At 38.8% G+C, this 19,504-nt stretch overlaps 1 protein-coding gene across 3 annotated transcripts in view; it reads left to right on the top strand.

Moving 5' to 3' along the window:
* Positions 1-10,850, top strand: part of Gabrb2 (gamma-aminobutyric acid type A receptor subunit beta 2) — a 236,651-nt gene extending 225,801 nt beyond the window's left edge. For 2 of the 3 annotated variants that reach the window (NM_012957.3, NM_001430104.1), the window contains 1 exon segment: positions 4,768-10,850. In NM_012957.3, coding sequence (NP_037089.1) covers positions 4,768-5,115 — 348 coding nt within the window. In that variant the 3' untranslated portion in view covers positions 5,116-10,850. 3 annotated transcript variants of the gene reach the window in all.
* Positions 10,851-19,504: the final 8,654 nt, after the last annotated feature.

Below are 19,504 nucleotides of genomic sequence, written 5' to 3' on the forward strand. Positions count from 1 at the left end.
TTTTTTCCTATGGCAGCATAAAGTGAAACCTATAGATGCATTGACTAGTGAGATTGTTTTGTTTGATAAATTTATATATGCCAATAACGTGTTGTCATCGACTCTACTCCCATTCCCTCCCCACCCAGTTTCTCTTTTATTCCCCTACCATGTTTGACTTCAATTTCATTGGTTTCCTTTTTTTAAAAACCTACTAATTCCTCTTAGTGCTACCTGTATGCATATGATTATAGGACCATCAGCTTGAGCCTACACAGCCCCTCATGAGCTATATGCCTAAAGAAAACTCTCTCCCTCTGCCTGAAGTCATCAATTGCTAATATCTCTCCTCATCTGTGGGTAGAGCTTCATGAGCTTTTTTCCATGCTTGGTTTTGACTGGGGAGATTTTGTAGAGCTCTTGTGAATGCTGTCATAGCTGCTATGTGTTCATGTGTATAACAGCCAGATCATGTCTGGTAAACACTTTCCACTGCAGGAATCCAATGGCCCTAGCTTCTATAATCTTTTTGTTCACTCTTACACAGCCTGTGTGTGTGTGTGTGTGTGTGTGTGTGTGTGTGTGTGTGTGTGTGTAGGTGTGTAGGGTCAGTGTGCTATGGATGTTTCATTTACAGTAAAGGCATGAAGATAAGGAGACTGTGGATTATTCACCTATATTGAAATTTTTATTGGATATTTTATTTATTTACATTTCAAATGTTATCCCCTATCCCAGTTTCCCCTTTGGAAATCCCCTATCCCATCCTCTTGTCCCCTGATTTTATGAGGGTGCTCCCCCACCGACCCTCCCACCCCCACGTCCCTGCCTTGGTGTTCCCCTACACTGAGGAACCGAGCCTTCACAGGAACAAGGGTTCTCCCCTCCCCGCATTGATGTCCTACAGGGCCATCCTCTGCTACATATACAGGTGGAGCCATGGATGCCTCAATATGTACTCTTTGGTTGGTGGTTTAATCCATGGGAGCTCTGGAAGGTCTGGTTGGTTGGTGTTGTTCTCCCTATGGGGCTGCAAATCCCTTCAGCTCCTTCAGTTCTATATCTAACTCCTCCACTGGCTACTCCATGCTTAGTCCAATGGTTGCTGTATTGGAGTTTTAATAGCAATTTTAGCTACGATTTGTTGAATGCCTGCTATGAGCAAAGAGCCTAAGTGTTTTGCATATACAGCTTTCAATTTTCCTAAACAACCCCAGAAAGCTGGTGCTGATACTTTCCCCAATTGACATTTAACAGAACTGAAATCAGAGAGGTTGAGATTTAGTCCCAAAGGTAGACCCTGGATAAGCAAAGACTGTCACAATATGGAGTAATATACAGGACAGTGTACAATAGCCTGCCTTTGGCAGAATGGAGAAAGTGATGCAAGTGCTCTTTGAGTCCCTAAGCAGATGTGATAAGCATTCTCCATATTGGTGACAAAGGGGCACTAAAGAGTGTTCTTTGGTGAGGAATTCAGTGACTTTCAGGAGGAAAGTGAAGGTAAGTGCTATAAAGAAGACCTTGTAGAAAACAGGATCAAGGAGAAAAATGCTCCTTCCTAGAATTAGCTGGGAAAACCAGAGCTATGTCATTGTACTTTACTTTAAAGCGTATTACAGTGAATTACAACTGGCCTGAGTCTCTTTCCTGCCTGTTAATTGAAAAATGAATTACAAATGAAGATGGCTATTTCTTATTCCTGCCTACTTCCTGTCTCTGTAGCATGGGTAAGATTTTTCTGGATAAAGATGTTTTTAGATAAATTAATTCTTTTCTGTTATTGGCCAGGTAATCAAATCTAGAAGAATAGTCATATTTTACAGTTTAAGTATTTTGATCCAATTATGGTGGTGCATGCCTTTGATCCCCAAGCTCAGGAGGCAGAGGTAGGAGGATCTCTGAATTTGAGGCCAGTCTGGTCTATAGCGTGAGTTCCAGGTCAGCAGGGCTACATAGATAAATTACGACACTAAAAACTGAAAGAAAAAAACATTTTCTAGTGAAGGGGTCTCTGCCAAAGAGTGGCAGCTCATCAGATGTCCACACAGGTATTCCATATGCATTCTCCACCACTACCTCCTTCTCAGCCTGCCAAGACCGCCAATAAGACAGAGATGATTGGATTTACCTAGGAAAAGATCACTCTAGATCAAATTTAATCGTCCAGAGAACAGTGGTTTTACTTGTATGAGATCAGCTCTGAATTTTGAAGTGCTTCTTGTGGGTCACATAAGTATATATAAGCCAACCCAGTAACTTTTCCCTTGGGCATGGTTATTTATTATTGTTATTTTCCATGTTCCTGGTACTCATATGCATCTCCCTATAACTGTCAACTTCATGACAGTTGGCTTGAATCGTGCTTTAGCGTCTACTTTCTTACATATTTCCTTTCAGTTAATTTCCCCGCATCCTACATCAGCTCTCAATACAGATGAAGGAATGTTTAGCTTTCTCACATCAAAAAGAACCAATGGAAAACTACACTTTGACCTGTACCCAGTGTTGTTTCTGCAGGCTGCCCTTGCCATGAGGACTCTTCCTTAGCCCTCTATATATTCATGACACTCAGCCCGCTAATCAATCACACTGAACATATCTCTTGAATTTGGAAATGAAAAAGAAACAAATGATAAGGCTCCAGGGATCGTTGGATTCAACTCTTGAATTCCATACACAGTAAGATAGAAACTCATTGAAGTTAAATAAATCATCCGAGTGTAATGTGTGTAAAATTTAGAAAAGGTTACTTTTGACAGGTGCCAATGCCCTTCTTGGGATTGCTACCATTGTTTCATACAATTAACAGTCAAGCCTATGATTGCTTTGTAACCTCTCTTACTACTATAACACTCTGTAGTAAGGCAAGCATCCCGGTATTGGAATGAGAGAAGCACTGAAAATCATTAAAGAAAAATCTGCATGTTAAAAATTGTTTCCTGTATGGATAAAAGCACAGCAAATATAGAGAGTAGATGGAGTGTTGGAGCAGCAGGTGAAAATTCACATCCTCTCACTTGTAAATTTGATTTCTTAGAGGATGAAGCTTTGAGGTATGGTTTTCCTTAGGGACCAAGTGTCTGGGAGGGAAATTCAGGTGAACACCCTTACCTGTAAATGGAAGAAGAGTGCCCTGTTATAAGAAAGCTTGTGAGTATTTAGTGCAACAGTTGTTGCAGAGAACTGAACACAGCAAAAGCATTTCAGTGTTCCTTAGGCTGAGAACTAACCAATCATCACAACCACTGCTGTGAAAGTCAGTACTCTTGTATCATATATGTATTTGCATTTCCAAATTTTATAAACTTTCCAAAACAATTTGAATAGCTGTTGTTTAGTCTACCCAGTATGTTTGTTTAAACCATAAAACAACCATATAGGGGGCAGAGATTAATTGGCCAACTATTATGCTCTAGAATGTTTTGTAGAATCTATTTTCTCAAACAGTCTTAGCTCTGAAGTTGTAATATAGGACCATCAAAGTAAATATCAAAGTTAATTACTAATATGTAGTCTTTATAATATTTTGTTTTCTGCACAATCCATGCTCACACTACTATATCATGTTACAAATTGCTTATATCTCCTGTCTATATCATTTGTGCCTACCATTAGCCAGATTTTCTTTCTTTCTTTCTTTCTTTCTTTCTTTCTTCATTCATTCATTATTTTATTGTCTTCCTTTATATATAGCATTTCAATTTACATGTTAGTAATATTGTAATAGTATAGTTTTGTATTTTTAGAGACTTTTTTGTCTTAATTGTATGTGTGTTCTGCCTACATATTATATATACACAACACATGTGTGAGGTGCTCATGCAGGTCAGAATAAGGCATTGAATCCCCTGGAACTAGATTATAGATGCTTGAAAGCTACCATGTGCATGTTGGGAATCGTGCCCAGGGGGAAATTTTCAGATTATTAAATCTTGCTACACACAAGAATTTCTTTTAAAAAATATTTTTAAGTGGCTCAATGTGACAAGTATATTTGGTGACCCATCCCATTAGTTTCTATTTTAGTAATGGTTAATGGATTAAAATATAACACCCAACTTGCATAATCATTGCCTTAAAAAGATCAAAAATGTTGGATTCTTGAGGAACATACAAAAATATTCTACTTCTCAATCAATGTACAGAAAGTTGGATTCACTTTTTCTTATTTTGTAATTAAAAAATTATCAGTGGGCATGTAGCTCAGAGGTATGACACTTACCTATAATAGTAAAGGCTCCAGGTACAGTCCCCAACATGACCAGAAAGGAAGAAAAAGAATAATGGCGGTTGCTATACCTTGATTCTCAAATATATATATATATATATATATATATATATATATATATATATATTCAGTAAATAAATATATTACATAAGTGTGAATATAACTCAGAGAGTAGTTTCCTACCATTATACCATAGATAATAAAATTGAATTGTTCATCTGTTTATGTCAATGTTATAAATTATGTAAAGGGATGTTTCTTGACTTCTATTTCTCTGCTTGGGGTAAGTAGAAATTATGAAGCTGGTGTTAGTTAATCTATTATAATCACATTATAGGAAACCTCTGGAATTGAATCTGTACCATCTAGTAAATGAGGAACTTGATGGTCAATAGCTCACAGTGGCAAAGCTGCAATTAAAAGTCAAGCATTGCAATAAGAAAGCTAGCTCTCTTCGCCACTGTGATACACAGCCTGTTAAGTGTCTGTAATAGTTCCTTGCAGTACAAGCCTTAACAAAGTCTTATGGTACCCTTTCTGATCCTTCTTCCTTCCAGATGGACCCACATGAGAACATCTTACTCAGCACTCTTGAGATAAAAAATGAGATGGCCACATCAGAAGCAGTAATGGGACTTGGAGACCCCAGGAGCACAATGCTTGCCTATGATGCCTCCAGCATCCAGTATCGGAAAGCTGGGTTGCCTAGGCATAGTTTTGGCCGCAACGCCCTGGAACGACATGTGGCACAAAAGAAAAGTCGCCTGAGGAGACGTGCCTCCCAACTGAAAATCACCATCCCCGACTTGACTGATGTGAACGCCATTGATCGGTGGTCCCGCATTTTCTTCCCTGTGGTGTTTTCCTTCTTCAACATCGTCTATTGGCTTTACTATGTGAACTAAACTCCAGCCTCCCATGAGAAGCAAGGACTAGATTCCTCTTCAAACAGTTGTACAGCTTGATGCCTGATGTAGGACTTGGAAAACACATCAATCCAGGACAAAAGCGATGTTAAAATACCTTAGTTGCTGGCCTATCCTGTGGTCCATTTCATAACATTTGGGTTGCTTCTACTAAGTAATGACTACACTAAGGTCCTCGTGGTTTTCCAGTTACAATGCAAGTGATTTGTACACATGCCGGCAAGATCTTTGTCAGTTTTAGGACACAGCCTACTCAGAGGGTTAATTACCTAGATTCTAGAAGACACTGGAAAGCTCAATGGCATGGGCAGTCAAGTCTCTGAAACAGTCATTTCCAAATGCTCTCCATCGTTGTTCCTAAGGTTGGCACGCAGTTGGGACAGCACTGTGCTTATAAAACATTATCCGCAATAATGCAAACATGCTACTTCAATATGGGCTTTGAGGTCTAAGCCAGATGATGATGATGGTGGTGATGATGATGATGGTGGTGGTGGTGGTGATGATGATGATGATGATGATGATGACATCATAGAGTGGTGATTCTCAAAGGTCTCATACATTTGTATGCATTTTGAGCACAATCAAAATAGGGAGGTGGGACAAAGCTTCAAAGAAGAGACTCGGGAATCCAATTGGTCTGGCCTACAGCAAAGCAGCTGGCATATTTTTCAAGCGGGTCTTAGAGAACAGAAGACTTCTGAGCAGACCGTGTGCAGTGGCCAAAGGTTACACTTTGCCAAAAAGCTGTTTCCTAGGTGGTCAAAATAAAAGCTAGCAGCACAGAGCAGGGTCAAAAGTCCAGAAAATACCATGGTTAAGAGAGAGTAAAACAACCAAGTGTGACCCTTATCATTGCAACACAGCATCTGGTCTGACACACAGCCCTGAGCAGCAAAGCATAGAATGAGACAGATTGATGTGCCCATGTCGTGAGCTTAGCACATTTAAAGAGGATTTTTAAAAATCATTTATCTCATCAAAAAAGTAGCTATCAAATAGAAAAGTGGAGGGAATTAGAAGTCTCTTGATAGCTTATATTGAGAATCATTCTAACAGACAAATACAGAGCAGAGATGAGCAAGCAGGTCATTTTTCCTCAGTGTCAGTTGCCCTTACATTGTCCTCCTACAGGTTTATTTCGGACTCGAATACGGTATTTTTACAAGGAGAATTTGCTCTTTGCCCTAAAGGATTAGTCGCCCTCTTCAGATTTTCTTGCTTTCAGTATATCTCATTTTACACTTAGGAGACAGCCCCGGAGAGACTTTGCTGAGACCTTGTGACCTGGGTTTTCTTTTGTATTCTCCAAGGCTTGCGTTACGGAGTCTGGGAGTCTGTGGGGTTGGGTCATTTAAAGGGTGCTCACATTGTGTATATTGCAATCTACTTAATCAAGCAAACCACGAAAAACAGTGGACACTGGGATTAGAACAAAACCGTGGTGAGTGAGTGTTGCACTCCCAGCTCATGGTACAGAAGCGTAGATAACCGCCAAGCAGGCTGGTATGAGGATTGTTTTTATACTGCTTCTCAAATTGTGTCATTGTGCATCTTTCTATATTGGGCCTACAGATTCTTTACAGAAAAGAGAACAGGGTAATATATTTTATTTTTTGTCAACGGGGATGGGGTGTTTATTTGGCCTTTACCTATAGAAAATACTAAATTACTATGTTTTCTATACATTTGACTCTGATTGACCTTAACCTCAGAGGATGACTTTGCTACTTCTATTTTTTAAAAACAATCAAAAAAATATATATCTGACTTCAGAGTAGGGTCCCCAGTTAAGTGTATAGGAGTCAAGGCTAGTATCATTTACAGATGAATCTTTCCATCATGGCTCAAAAACCTAGGAGAGTAAGCATTACTGTGTGCTTCTATTCTGATAAAGAGAAAACAAGAAAAAGAAATGAAAATTCATCATTAATTTTCTAAATTTTAACAAAGATAGGATAGTAGGTTTTTGTGGGTTTTTTTGTCATTGTTGTTGTTGTTTGTTTGTTTGTTTTTCCCAATCAGTGTTGGGGGTGCCTGACTCCTGTGTTTTAACTATGTACCTAATACTTTTGAATTTGAGTTACAGGACTACAGACATGACTAAGGATGTTCACATGTGCTCGGAGTAAAGATTTTTCGAGTTTCTCCAGGGCTTTCTCCTACAAAATCATTATTTTAGGGGGGGTTCACAGTAATAAAAGTGCCTATCCCTTGTCACCAGGGGTGAAGTCTGAGTAGAAACCCACAGGAAGAAGCATAACCTTAATCTCAGGGGCACACCTGTGACATGCCATTCTGAAAAGATTTTTCTAAAGACAATTCAGAGCCTAAGTCTAGGCTCCCATTTGCAATCTCCATAAAAGCCATAACAAAACCCTTGATATTGTAATTTGTGATTATAACAAAACCTTAGCTGTCCAGGGAAGTCAACCACATAATTTAGATCAAAGATGGAGAGAAGCAGCCTCACAGGGTGGGTTTCACAGGCTCATGATAAGCAAACAGATTTCTGGTCTAACTAATGCAGAGAAAAGACGGGACCTTGTGACCAATGCCCTAGAGTGAAAACATATATTGACATTCAATATACATGTAGGTAGAGAACACTGACTCCTCCCGTCCAGGAATAGCAGTCCATGTAGATTTTATTTTTAAGCTACATATTTAGTTGAATTAGAATGTAGGAAAGGGTGCTAGGTCTGCTGAATCTGGGAAAACCAATTAGTTTATTACCCAGTAATTAAACTAATGGACCACCAAGGTGTATTTTGGCAATCTTGAAATGGTATTACTATCCGTTTATACATATGTATAGTTTTTTCTTTTGATTATACAATAGTCAGATAGCCAGCAATTAAGGTGTTTTTTCATCTTTGAGAAATTAGTGGGCAAATTCTGACTCTCAAATGCACAGTCTAAACAAAATCTCTGATCTCAATCTGTATATATATATATTGTACATGACTGCTTGTAGGTATGAAATGCACCTCCGAATTGAAATTTCATGCAGCATACTCATGTGTTTGCATAGGAATGTTACAATTATTTCTACTGCAATTTAACAACAAAGGATAGGACTCAAGCAGTGCCATCTAGTCCTTCTGTCTCTTCACTTCAACAAGAGCAGTGCTAAGTAAAGTAATAAAAACAACAGTAATAATACTGATTTAAAAAAAAAAAACAAAAGATGCTACATTCTAGGATTAGGACCACACAGAAGTGATCTGTCAGCTTACAAAAGCACAAGACATCACAAAAGTGCAGTGGAATTTCTAACGGAGAAATAAATCACAGGTATTTTAAGCAAGACCTGCTTTAAATCGGCAACTATGACCAATTCCGTTTTCTGTAGGTCACTGTGTTTGAGTCTTATAGCTAACTTCATGGTCAACAACAAAACCCGAAAACATCAACACGGACAGGTCTTATAGCATATCTACATGTGTATAGTGTATATAGAGATCCATGTAAACATACATGCATATGTATGCATTCATTCATACGTCAGAAACAAAAGGAATAAGCTAATGAGTTATTTCCTTCATTGAGCCTGTATATGACTAATTTTTTTTTAAAATTTGGCAACCAACGGTCACCATTCTGAAATAAGTAATACAGGGTACTGAACATCTCTCTCAGCAAATCAATGCCTACAGTTCTAAGAACATTGCACAGTTTGACACTACAATAGTACTGTACCTCAAATTATGAGATGTTAACTAGTTTCTGCATTGCTTGTCAAATGTCCATCTGCTCTCTTTTAAAGGACACATATAACACTGTCCATTGGTGATTTAAAATTTAAAAAATAAAATTAAGAAAATGGGGGAAAAGATCCTCTGGAGAGGAGTGAAAAAAAATAACCCTTCACCATGATGGTTAGGGGAAATTTACAACTGTAGTAATTATGCCATTTTGCTAAGTGTACAGAATCTGTTATGTAAGCAACCATAACTTTCACTGAGCGTGTGTAAATATTTAAACAGATTTCTTAAATATTTTTAACTTCTAATTTGTATTTTACAGTAAGGCAATGTACTAATTCTGTTTATGGCTTACATTGACGTGCTACATTATGTACATAATTAAATATGCTGTAAATTATTAGTCAACAGATACAAATAATTGCTTAAGGTTTTTGTCTTAATTTTATCTATTTATTTTTCACTCAGTGTGTTTACTGCAGTGCCCCAACAGAGTAATTTAAACACCCTTTTGCATAAATGATTTGGGAATCCCAGCCAGAAGGGTTTCCACTGCTGTTTCTCACATACAGGTATGAGTACACACACACACACACACACACACACACACACACACACACACACACACACACTCACACACACACACATACACCATCTTCTACTCCCTGCTTTTCACCCCCATTTGATCCCTCTCAGTGGGAAATGTAGCCTTGTTTTGGCGTCATATTAACAAAAAGGGATGCTTTTAAAAAGTTAAATGGAAAAAAAGGAGACTTGGTTAGGGTCGATTTAACTTTTTTCTATGCTAGAGTAAAAGAAGCCAAAGTTTGCAAAGTATAGCTAGGCCCCCAAAACTAGATGTTTATAGCAGCACTGCAGACAACAAAAATTATTCATACCAGCTCCAGAATTTGTTATATGTGATGCATGCTAGAAGATTTTTTTTTAATATATACTAGCATTTGTCTTTAGATAGTATTATTCCTTTCAACCAAAGACTCCAGAATTATTTTTCAAAAGCAAACGAATAAAAAAATGAAAGAAAGAAAGGAAATGGAAAAAAAGGTCACTGCTTCACACCAAAGTTTAAATAATTTTTCCAAATGCAGTAGGGAGATGGTTTTTAAAAAAAATAGAAAGGAGTCAATAGAGAGTAAATTCAGAAGTTTCCCTGAGCAAATTATTGTCTGTGTGTTTGTTTGCGTTTTTAAGTTGGAAAAAAAAAAAAAGCTGTACCCTTAAATAGCTCTAGTTTGGGAAATTCATTGAGAACATTTCTCTAGATATGTGCAATATTTAGACATCAATTTTTAACTTGATTTAGGAAGTATGTTTGTGATAAACATCCAAAACGATGAAAAACAAAATTTTATTTTGAGTTCTAAAGCGAAATGCCACTCCCTGTTAGATCCCCTCCATCTGACGCCATACCCCTGTCACTCACCATTTGAATCAAGTCAGCATTTCCATCAGTTTGTCCCATTTTATGTTTTGGTTCAGTGATTACGAGTCCACACACATTCGTTTTAGACACAATCCACGCAAATGAAGCTACCTATAATTTAAATTCCATGCCACTTACAATTTTTCTTTGCATGGGTGTTTAAATAGTTCTGTTATGGAATTGTTCCTGCGTAGTTCTGAACTGTCCTTTTATAAGAAGTGATGGTCCCGTGTCTTCACAACGTAGTGATTATCAGCCTTACAATGACCTTGTAGCCTTTCTGAACACACACATCCTGCTCACTCCCCAACAGCTAGAAAAATGCAAAGCACTAGCGGGACTCACTGCATCCGTTTTCACGTCTTTCTAACATCAGGACTTCTAAAATCTCTGGGATACACGCGGTAGTCAAATTCAAAAGAGGATTATCAATGAATAGCACATAAGAATTATTTTCATGAATTTCAACTAATTGCAGCCAGTTTCAGCATGTAAATATATACTAATGTTGGCTAGTGTGTAATTCTTGAGCTAAGAAATATAAATAAAAATTAAAAGTTCTATGTGTGGCTTTATTGTGCATGAATGTCCGCGTGTGTGGCTTATGTTGCAATAATTTCTGAAAAGCACAAGATTTTATAAACTTGGAACTCACTATCTTGCAGACTTCAACGTGAGTTTTTATGCGATGCCTACAAGCAACTATTACACACACACACACACACACACACACACACACACACACACACACACACCACTAACTCCGCTTTTTTGTTTGTAAATGAAAGGCATAAATTCAGTTTACTCTTAAGGTAGTTGTAAAGATGGGATGACGGAGCTCCGGACACATTACGAGATAGTTAGTGGTCTGTGAAAAAATATATGCTAGCTTTTTTATTTATTACCAGCCTTGAACATTGAGCATCCATTTCACAGACACACTTCCCGTCTCTAAAATGCCTCACTTGGTCACTTTTCAGGAAACATTTGTGTCAGACCTAGCCAAAAGTTTTCAGACATGGGGAAACAGAGGTGAACAGTCATGATCCTGCCGACCAGGCACAGCTGAGTTCTCAGGTCCTGCGGATACTTTAATGATAAATCCACTACCATTCATCCTCACTTCTTTCGGAATTCCAAACATTATTTTAGTGGAAGATGTTACCCTGAAGGAGGTGTCCTTCCTGTACATGATTGTCCAGTAAAGCCACAGGTTTAATGGAGTTGTGGATCTCAAAGAATATATCTATGGAAAAGACAAAACATTTCTAGTATGCAGGATGGCTTTACTCTTAATGGTTATTTTACAAATTAAAACCTAGGCACATGAAACCTATTTGCACTAGAAAGCATGTGTGTGTGTGTGTGTGTGTGTGTGTGTATGTGTGTGTGTGTGTGTATTTTGATGAGAATGGGTAAAACTGCAAAGAAAAACTCAGCATTAAGGCAAATAAAGGTAATTTTTAAGGTTATACAGGTTTTTTCCATACTTATTTTTTTAATTGCATATCTTACTTACATTAAAATGTTATCCCATTTCCCAGTTTCCCCTCCAGAAACCTGCTCTCCAAACTCCCCAACCTCTATGAGGGTGCTCCCTCACCTTCCCACACACTCCCTCCCAACTCCCTGCTCTGGCATTCCCCTACACTGGGACATGGAGCCTTGACAGTACCAAGGGTATCTCCTACCACTGATTCCCTATAAGGCCATCCTCTGCTACATATGCAGCTGGAACCATAGGTCCATCCCTGTGTTCTCTTGGGATGGTGGTTAAGTCCCTGAGAGCTCTTGGGGGTGGTGGTTGGTTGGTATTGTGTTCTTCTTATGGGGTTGCAAACACCTTCACCTCCTTCAGTCCTTTCTCTAACTCGTCCATTGAAGACCCTGTTCTCAGGTCAATGGTTTTCTGAAAGCATTTGCCTCTGTATTTGTCAGGCTGGGGTACAGACTCTCAGCAGACAGATATATCAGGCTACTGTCAGCATGCACTTCTTGGCATCCACAATATTGTCTTGGTTTGGGGGCTGTATATGGGATGCACCCCCATGTGGGGCAGTCTCTGGGTGGCCTTTCCTTCAGTGTCTACTCCATACTTTTCTCTTTATTTACTCTGGTGAGTATTTTTGTTCCCCCATCTAAGAACTGAAGCATCCATATTTTGCTGTTCCTTCTTCTTAAGCCTCTTCTGGCTTGTGAGTTGTATTTTAGGTATTCTGAACTTCTGGATTAATATCCACTTATAAGTGAGTGCATACCCTGTGTGTTCTTTTGTGACTGTGCTACTTTACACAGGATGATATTTTCTAATTCCATGCATTAGCCTAAGAATTTCATGAAGTCATTGCTTCTAACATGTGAGTAGTATACCATTGTGTAGATGTGCCACATTCTCTATATCCATTCCTCTGTTGAAGGACATCTGGGTTCTTTACAGCTTCTGGCTCTTATAAATAAGGCTGCTATGAACATAGTGGAGCACGTGTCCGTGTTATATGTTGGAGTATCTTTTGGGTATATGCCTAGGAGTGATACAGCTGGGTCCTTAGGTAGAACTATGTTCAATTTTCTGAGGAGCCTCCAGACTGATTTCCAGAGTGGTTGTACCAGCTTGCAATCCCATCAACAATGGAGGAATGTTCATCCTCCTCCACATCCTAGCCAGTATCTCCTGTCACCTGAGTTTTTGATCTTAGCCATTGTGACTGGTATGAGGTGGAATCTCAGAGTTGTTTTGATTTTCACTTCACTGGTAACTAAGAATGTTGAATATTTATTTAAGTACTTCTCAGCCAATAAATAATTCTCAGCTGAGGATTCTTTGTTTAGGGTCATTTGGCTCTCTGGAGTCTAACTTCTTGAGTTCTTTGTATATTTTGGATATTAGCCCTTTATTGAATGTAGGAATGGTAAAGATCTTTTCCCAATCTGTTGGTTGCCGATTTGTCCTAACCACAGTGTCCTTTGCCTTACAGAAGCTTTGCAGTTTTATGAGATCCCATTTGTCGATTCTTGATCTTAGAGCATAAGCCATTGGTGTTCTGTTCAGGAAAATTTCCCCACTATCCATGTGTTAGGGGCTCTTCCCCACTTTTCTTCTATTTGTTTGAGTGGATCTGGTTTGATGTGAAGGTCCTTGATACACTTGGACTTGATCTTTGTACAAGGCAATAAAAATGGATCAATCTGCATTCTTCTTCATGGTGACTTCCAGTTGAACCAGCACCATTTGTTGAAAATGCTGTCTTTATATCCACTAGATGGTTTTAGCTCCTTTGTCAAAGATCAAGTGGCCATAGGTGTATGAGTTCATTTCTGAGTCCTCAATTCTATTCCATTGATCTACCTGCCTGTCTCTGTACCAATACCACACAGTTTTTAACCACTTTTGTTCTGTAACACAGCTTGAGGTCAGGGATGGTGATTCCCTCAGAAGGTCTTTATTGTCGAGGATAACTTTGGCTATCCTGGTTTTTTTGGGCTAATCCAAATGAATTTGCAAATTGTTCTTTCTAACTCTATGAAGAACTGAGTCAGAATTTTGGTGGGGATTGCATTGAATCTGTAGATTGCTTTTGGAAAGATGGCCATCTTTACAATATTGATCCTGCCAATACATGAGCATGAGAGATCTTTCCATCTTCTGAGATCTTCTTCAATTTCCTTCCACAGAGACTTGAAGTTCTTGTCATACAGATCTTTTCCTTGCTTGGTTAGAGTCACCGCAAGTTGTTTTATCTTATCTGTGACTGTTGTGAAGGGTGTCATTTCCCTCATTTCTTTCTCATCCTGTTTATCCTTTAGTGGAAGAAGGCTACTGATTTGTTTTGAGTTAATTTTATATCTAACCACTTTGCTGAAGTTGTTTATTAGGCTTCGGAGTTCTCCGGTAGAACTTTTGGAGTCACATAATGATACTATCCTATTATCTGCAAACAGTGATATTTTGACTTCTTCCTTTCCCATTTGTAACCTTTAACCTCTTTTTGTTGTCTGATTCCTCTGGCTAGGGTTTTTTGGACTTCGAGTATTATATTGAATAAGTAGTGAGAGAGTTGGCTTTCATAGTAGGATCTGGTAATTTTTTGGATTTCCTCAGATTCTGTTGTTATGTCTCCCTTTTCATACCCCTCTGGTTAGTCTGGTTAAGGGTTTATCTATCTTGCTGATTTTCTCAAAGAACCAGTTCCTGGTTTTGTTGATTTTGGATAGTTCTTTTTGTTTCTACTTGGTTGATTTCAGCCCTGAGTTTGATTATTTCCTGTTGTCTACTCCTTTGGGGTGTATTTGCTTCTTTTTGTTCTAGATATTTCAGGATGGCTCAAGCTGATATTGTATGCTCTCTCCAGTTTCTTTTTGGAGGCACTCAGAGCTATGCGTTTTCCTCTTAACATTGCTTTCATTGTGTCCTATAAGTTTGGGTATGTTGTGCCTTCATTTTCATTAAATTCTAAGAAGTCTTTGATTTCTTTCTTTACTTCTTCCTTGACCAGGTTATCATTGAGTAGAGCGTTTTTCAACTTCCATGTGTATGTGGGTTTTCCTTAATTTTTATTGTTATTGAAGACCAGCATTGTCCATGGTGATCTGGTAGGATGCATGGGATATTTCAATCTTCTTGATATTTGTTGAGGCCTGTTTTGTGACATATAATTGATAATATGGTCAGTTTTGGAGAAGATACCATGAAGTGCTGAGAAGAAGGGTATATTCTTTTGTTTTAGGATGAAATGTTCTGTAGATATCTGTTAAAATCATTTGGTTCATAACTTCTGTTAGTTTCTCTGTGTCTCTGTTTAGTTTTGGTTTCCATGATCCGTCCCTTTCTGAGAGTCAGGTGTTGAAGCCTCCTACTATTTATGTGTGAGGTGCACAATAATGTGTGTTTTGAGCTTTAGTAAAGTTTCTTTGATGAATGTAAGTGCCCTTGCATTTGGTGCATAGATATTTAGGATTGAGAGTTCAACTTGTTGGATTTTCTGTTGATGAATATGAAGTGTCCTTCCTTATCTTTTTTGATACCTTTTGGTGATAAGTAGATTTTGTTCAATATTACAATGGCTAGTCCAGCTTGTTTCTTCTGACCATTTGCTTGAAAGATTGTTTTCCAGCCTTTAACCCTGAGGTAGTTTCTGTCTTCATCACTGAGGTGTGTTTCCTGTGTGCAACAAAATGCTGGGTCCTCTTTATGTTAGTTTGTGTCTTTTTATTGAGGAATTGAGTCCATTGATGTTGAGAGATATTAAGAAATAGTCAAGGTGCATTTCTTGTATGTAGCAACATGCTGGGTCCTGTTTACATATCCAGTTTGCTAGGTTATGCCTTTTTATTAGGGAATTGAGTCTATATATGTTGAGAGATATTAGGGACCAATGATTTTTCTCCTATTATTTTGTTGTTAGTGGTGGAATTATGTTTGTTTGGCTCTCTTCTTTTGGTTTAGTTAAAAGAAGATTACTTTTTTGCTCTTTCTAGGGTATAGTTTCCCTCCTTGTGTTGGAGTTTTCCATTTATTATCCTTTGTAGGGCTGGATTTGTGAAAAGATATTGTATAAATTTGGTTTTGTCATGGAATATCTTGGTTTTCTCCATCTATGGTGATGGAGAGTTTTGCTGGATATAGTAGCCTGGCCTTGTATTTGTGTTCTCTTGGGGCCTATATGACATCTGCCCAAGATCTTCTAGCTTTCACAATCTCTGGTGAGAAGTCTAGTGTAATTCTGATAGTCTGCCCTTATATGTTACTTGACCTTTTCTCTTACTGGTTTTAGTATTTTTTTTGTTTATGCATATGGAACTTTGACTATTATGTGATGGAGGAATCTCTTTTCTGGTCCAAACTCTTTGGAGTTCTGTAGGCTTCTTATATGTTTGTAGGCATCTTATATGTTTGTAGGCATCTTTTCCTTTAGATTAGGGGAATTTTCTTCTATAATTTTATTGAAGATATTTACTGGCCCTTTAAGTTGGGAATCTTAGCTCTTATCTATACCAATTATCCTTAGGTTTGATCTCCTCATTGTGTCCTCGATTTCCTGGATGTTTTGGGTTAGGAGCTTTTTGCGTTTTGCATTTTCTTTGACTGGTGTTTCAGTGTTCTCAATGGTATCTTCTGCCCCTGAGATTTTCTCTTCTATCTCTTGTATTCTCTTGGTGACACTTGCATTTATGACTCCTTTTCTCTTTCCTATTTTTCTATCTCCAGGGTTGTCACCTTGCCGATTTCTTTATTTTTTTCTATTTCCATTTTTAGATACTGGATGGTTTTGTTCAATTTCTTCATCTGTTTGATTGTGATTTCCTATAATTATTTAAGGGAATTTTTGTGTTTCCTCTTTAAGGGTTTCTACCTCTTTATATGTGTTGTCCTGTAGTTCCTTAAGGGAATTATTTATGTCCTTCTTAAAGTTGTCTAACATCATCTTAAGGTGTCATTTTAAGTCAGAGTTTTGCTCTTCCAGTGTGTTGGGATATTCTGCACTTGGTGTGGTGGAAGAACTGGGTTCTGAATGCCAAGAAGTCTTGACTTCTGTTGTTTATGTTCTTGCTCCTGCCTCTTGCCATTTGGTTATCTCTGATGTTGGCTGGTCTTTCTCCCTTTGACTGTGTCTTGACCCACCTGTAAGTCTGTGTGTCAGCACTCCTGGGAGACCAGTTCTCTCCTGGCAGGATCTAGACACAAAGGGCTGTGACTCTGTGTCAGCTCTGGGAGCACATGGAAACTGGAAGGCTCCTGTCCCAGACTGTTCCTCAGCTTCTGTCTCCCAAGGGCTCCAGGTGGGTCCCTTTGAGGACAAGTGATAGTCCTGCCTGTGCTCCCCGGTGTGTTAGCACTCCTTTGAGATCAGCTCTCTCCCAGCAGGATCCGAACACAGAGGGCTGTGTCTTAGGTTCAGCTCTGAGCCCAGATGGAAACCGGAAGAAAATAAAGATATCTTTTAAAGTAAAATGGGGTAGTTTTTCAAAGATTAGGAAAAAGGATAATAAAACCTATCGATTAAAAGCTTAAACTTCAGTGGAATAGAATTGAAGACCCAGAAATGAACCCACACACCTATGGTCACTTGAGTTTTGACAAAGGAGCCAAAACCATCCAGTAGAAAAAAAGATAGCATTTTCAGCAAGTGGTGCCGGTTCGACTGGAGGTCAGCATGTAGAAGAATGCAGATCGATGCATTCTTATCACCCTGTACAAAGCTTAAGTCCAAGTGGATCAGGGACCTCCACATCAAACCAGATACACTAAACTAATAGAGGAAAAAGTGGGGAAGACTCTCAAACACATAGGCACTAGAGAAAATTTCCTAAAGAAAACACCAATGGCTTATGCTCTAAGATCAAGAATCGACAAATGGGATCTCATAAAACTGCAAAGCTTCTGTAAGGCAAAGGACACTGTTGTTAGGACAAAACGGCAACCAACAGATTGGGAAAAGATCTTTACCAACTACAACTAATAGAGGGCTTATATCAAAAATATACATAGAACTCACGAAGTTAGACTGCAGGGAGACAAATAACCCTTTTAAAAATGGGGTACAGAGCTAAACAAACAAAATGCAGCTGAGGAATATCGAATGGCTGAGAAGCATCTAAAGAAATGCTCAACATCTTTAGTCATAAGGGAAATGCAAATCAAAACAACCCTGAGATTTCACCTCACACCAGTCAGAATGGCTAAGATCAAAAACTCATGTGACAGCAGATGCTGGCGAGGATGTGGAGAAAGAGGAACACTCCTCCATTGTTGGTGGGATTGCAGACTGGTAAAACCATTCTGGAAATCAATCTGGAGGTTCTCAGAAAATTGGACATTGAACTACCTGAGGATCCAGCTATACCTCTCTTGGGCATATACTCAAAAGATGCTCCAACATATGACAAAGACACGTGCTCCACTATGTTCATAGCAGCCTTATTTATAATAGCCAGAAGCTGGAAAGAACCCAGATGCCCTTCAACAGAGGAATGGATTCAGAAAATGTGGTACATCTACACAATGGAATATTACTCAGCTATCAAAAACAATGACTTTATGAAATTCATAGGCAAATGGAATGAACTAGAAAATATCATCCTTAGTGAGGTAACCCAATGACAGAAAACACACATGGTATGCACTCATTGATAAGTGAATAATAGGCCAAATGCTCAAATTACCCAAGATTCACAGACCACATGAAACTCAAGAAGGATGACCAAAATGTGCATGCTTCCCTCCTTCTTTAAAAGGGGAACAAAAAAACCCTTAGGAGGGCATAGGGAGGCAACGTTTAGAACAGAGACTGAAGGAACATCCATTCAAAGCCTGCCCCACATGTGGCCCATACATATACAGCCACCAAACTAGATAAGATGGATGAAGCAAAGAAGTGCAGGCTGACAGAAACCGGATGTAGATCTCTCCTGAGAGAAACATCCAGAATATGGCAAATACATAGGCAAATGCCAGCAGCAAACCACTGAACTGAGAATGGGACACCTGTTGAAGGAATCAGAGAAAGGACTGAAAGAGCTGAAGGGGCTCGAGACCCCATATGAACAACAATGACAACCAACCAGAGCTTCCAGGGACTAAGCCACTACCCAAAGACTATACATGGACTGACCCTGGGCTCCAAATTCGTAGGTAGCAGTGAATAGACTAGTAGGGGCACCAGTGGAAGGGGAAGCCCTTGGTCTTGCCAAAGCTGAACCTCCAGTGAACAGGATTGTTGGGGCAAGAGCAGTAATGGGGGGAGGATGGGGAGGGGAACACCCATATAGAATGGGATGGGAAGGGGTTAGGGGGATGTTGATCTGGAAACTGGGAAAGGGAATAACATTTGAAATGTAAATAAGAAATAACCAATTTAATAAAGATGAAAATATCCAATAAAAAATAAAGAAAAAAAAGCTTAAACTTTACTCACTGGTTATGACCTGGAGAAATGGCATAACATAGAGAAAATGGCACAGAGGAGCTAAGAAGGCCATGTTTAAAGCTTTGGCCATGGGCGTGTTGCTAAAGCAAGGGAGCCCTGTGATCGCAGCCAAAGACGCACTCAGAATGAGCTATGTCAACAAAGAAATGTGCCATTCATTTAAGAAGTAAGACTCACTGCTGCGTTCCTAGTCAGGACCTGGTTAGTCCGTGATCAATGCAGAGCATGAAGTGATCTGAAAAGCCAGAAGATGGATTTGTTATGACAATGAAATAGTTCCTGAAAAAGACATG

This window comes from Rattus norvegicus, chromosome 10, assembly GCF_021556685.1.
Source record: "Rattus norvegicus strain SHRSP/BbbUtx chromosome 10, alternate assembly SHRSP_T2T, whole genome shotgun sequence".
Classification (NCBI taxonomy): Eukaryota; Metazoa; Chordata; class Mammalia; order Rodentia; family Muridae; genus Rattus; species Rattus norvegicus.